We start from the raw sequence: 427 nt of genomic DNA on the forward strand, positions 1-427 counted from the left end.
CGGCGTGGGCTCGTCCTCGGCTGGGGAAACGGAGGCACGTAGTGCTGAACCCCTCTCCCTTTTTCCCCGTAGATATCTGTGCCTTCTGCCATAAAGCAGTGGGGCCTCGGGAGCCGACGGTGGAGGCGATGAGGAAGCAGTACCACGCTGACTGCTTCACCTGCCGGACCTGCCAGCGGCTCCTGGCCGGTCAACGCTACTACCAAAGAGACGGGCGCCCAACGTGTGACACCTGCTACCAGGTACCCGTCCTCCTTTGGGGACAACCAGCACCCTCGGGGTAGGGTGGCAGGAGATACAGTCCCTTGAAGAGGGAGGTGGCATCTCATGGTGTGTTGTCCCCCAAATTTCAGGCCACGTTGGAGAAATGTGCCAAGTGCCGGGGGCTGATCACCGAGCGCATCGTCCGTGCCCTGGGCAAGGGCTA

At 62.1% G+C, this 427-nt stretch overlaps 1 protein-coding gene across 1 annotated transcript in view; it reads left to right on the forward strand.

Moving 5' to 3' along the window:
* Window positions 1-427, forward strand: part of FBLIM1 (filamin binding LIM protein 1) — a 2,132-nt gene that overhangs the window by 941 nt on the left and 764 nt on the right. Inside the window, 3 exon segments of the mRNA XM_029084512.1 lie at window positions 43-242; window positions 354-423; window positions 426-427. The exon segment at window positions 426-427 is cut by the window's right edge and continues 101 nt beyond it. Coding sequence (XP_028940345.1) covers window positions 43-242; window positions 354-423; window positions 426-427 — 272 coding nt within the window.

Source organism: Antrostomus carolinensis, unplaced genomic scaffold, assembly GCF_000700745.2.
Source record: "Antrostomus carolinensis isolate BGI_N321 unplaced genomic scaffold, ASM70074v2 scaffold35024, whole genome shotgun sequence".
Taxonomy (NCBI): Eukaryota; Metazoa; Chordata; class Aves; order Caprimulgiformes; family Caprimulgidae; genus Antrostomus; species Antrostomus carolinensis.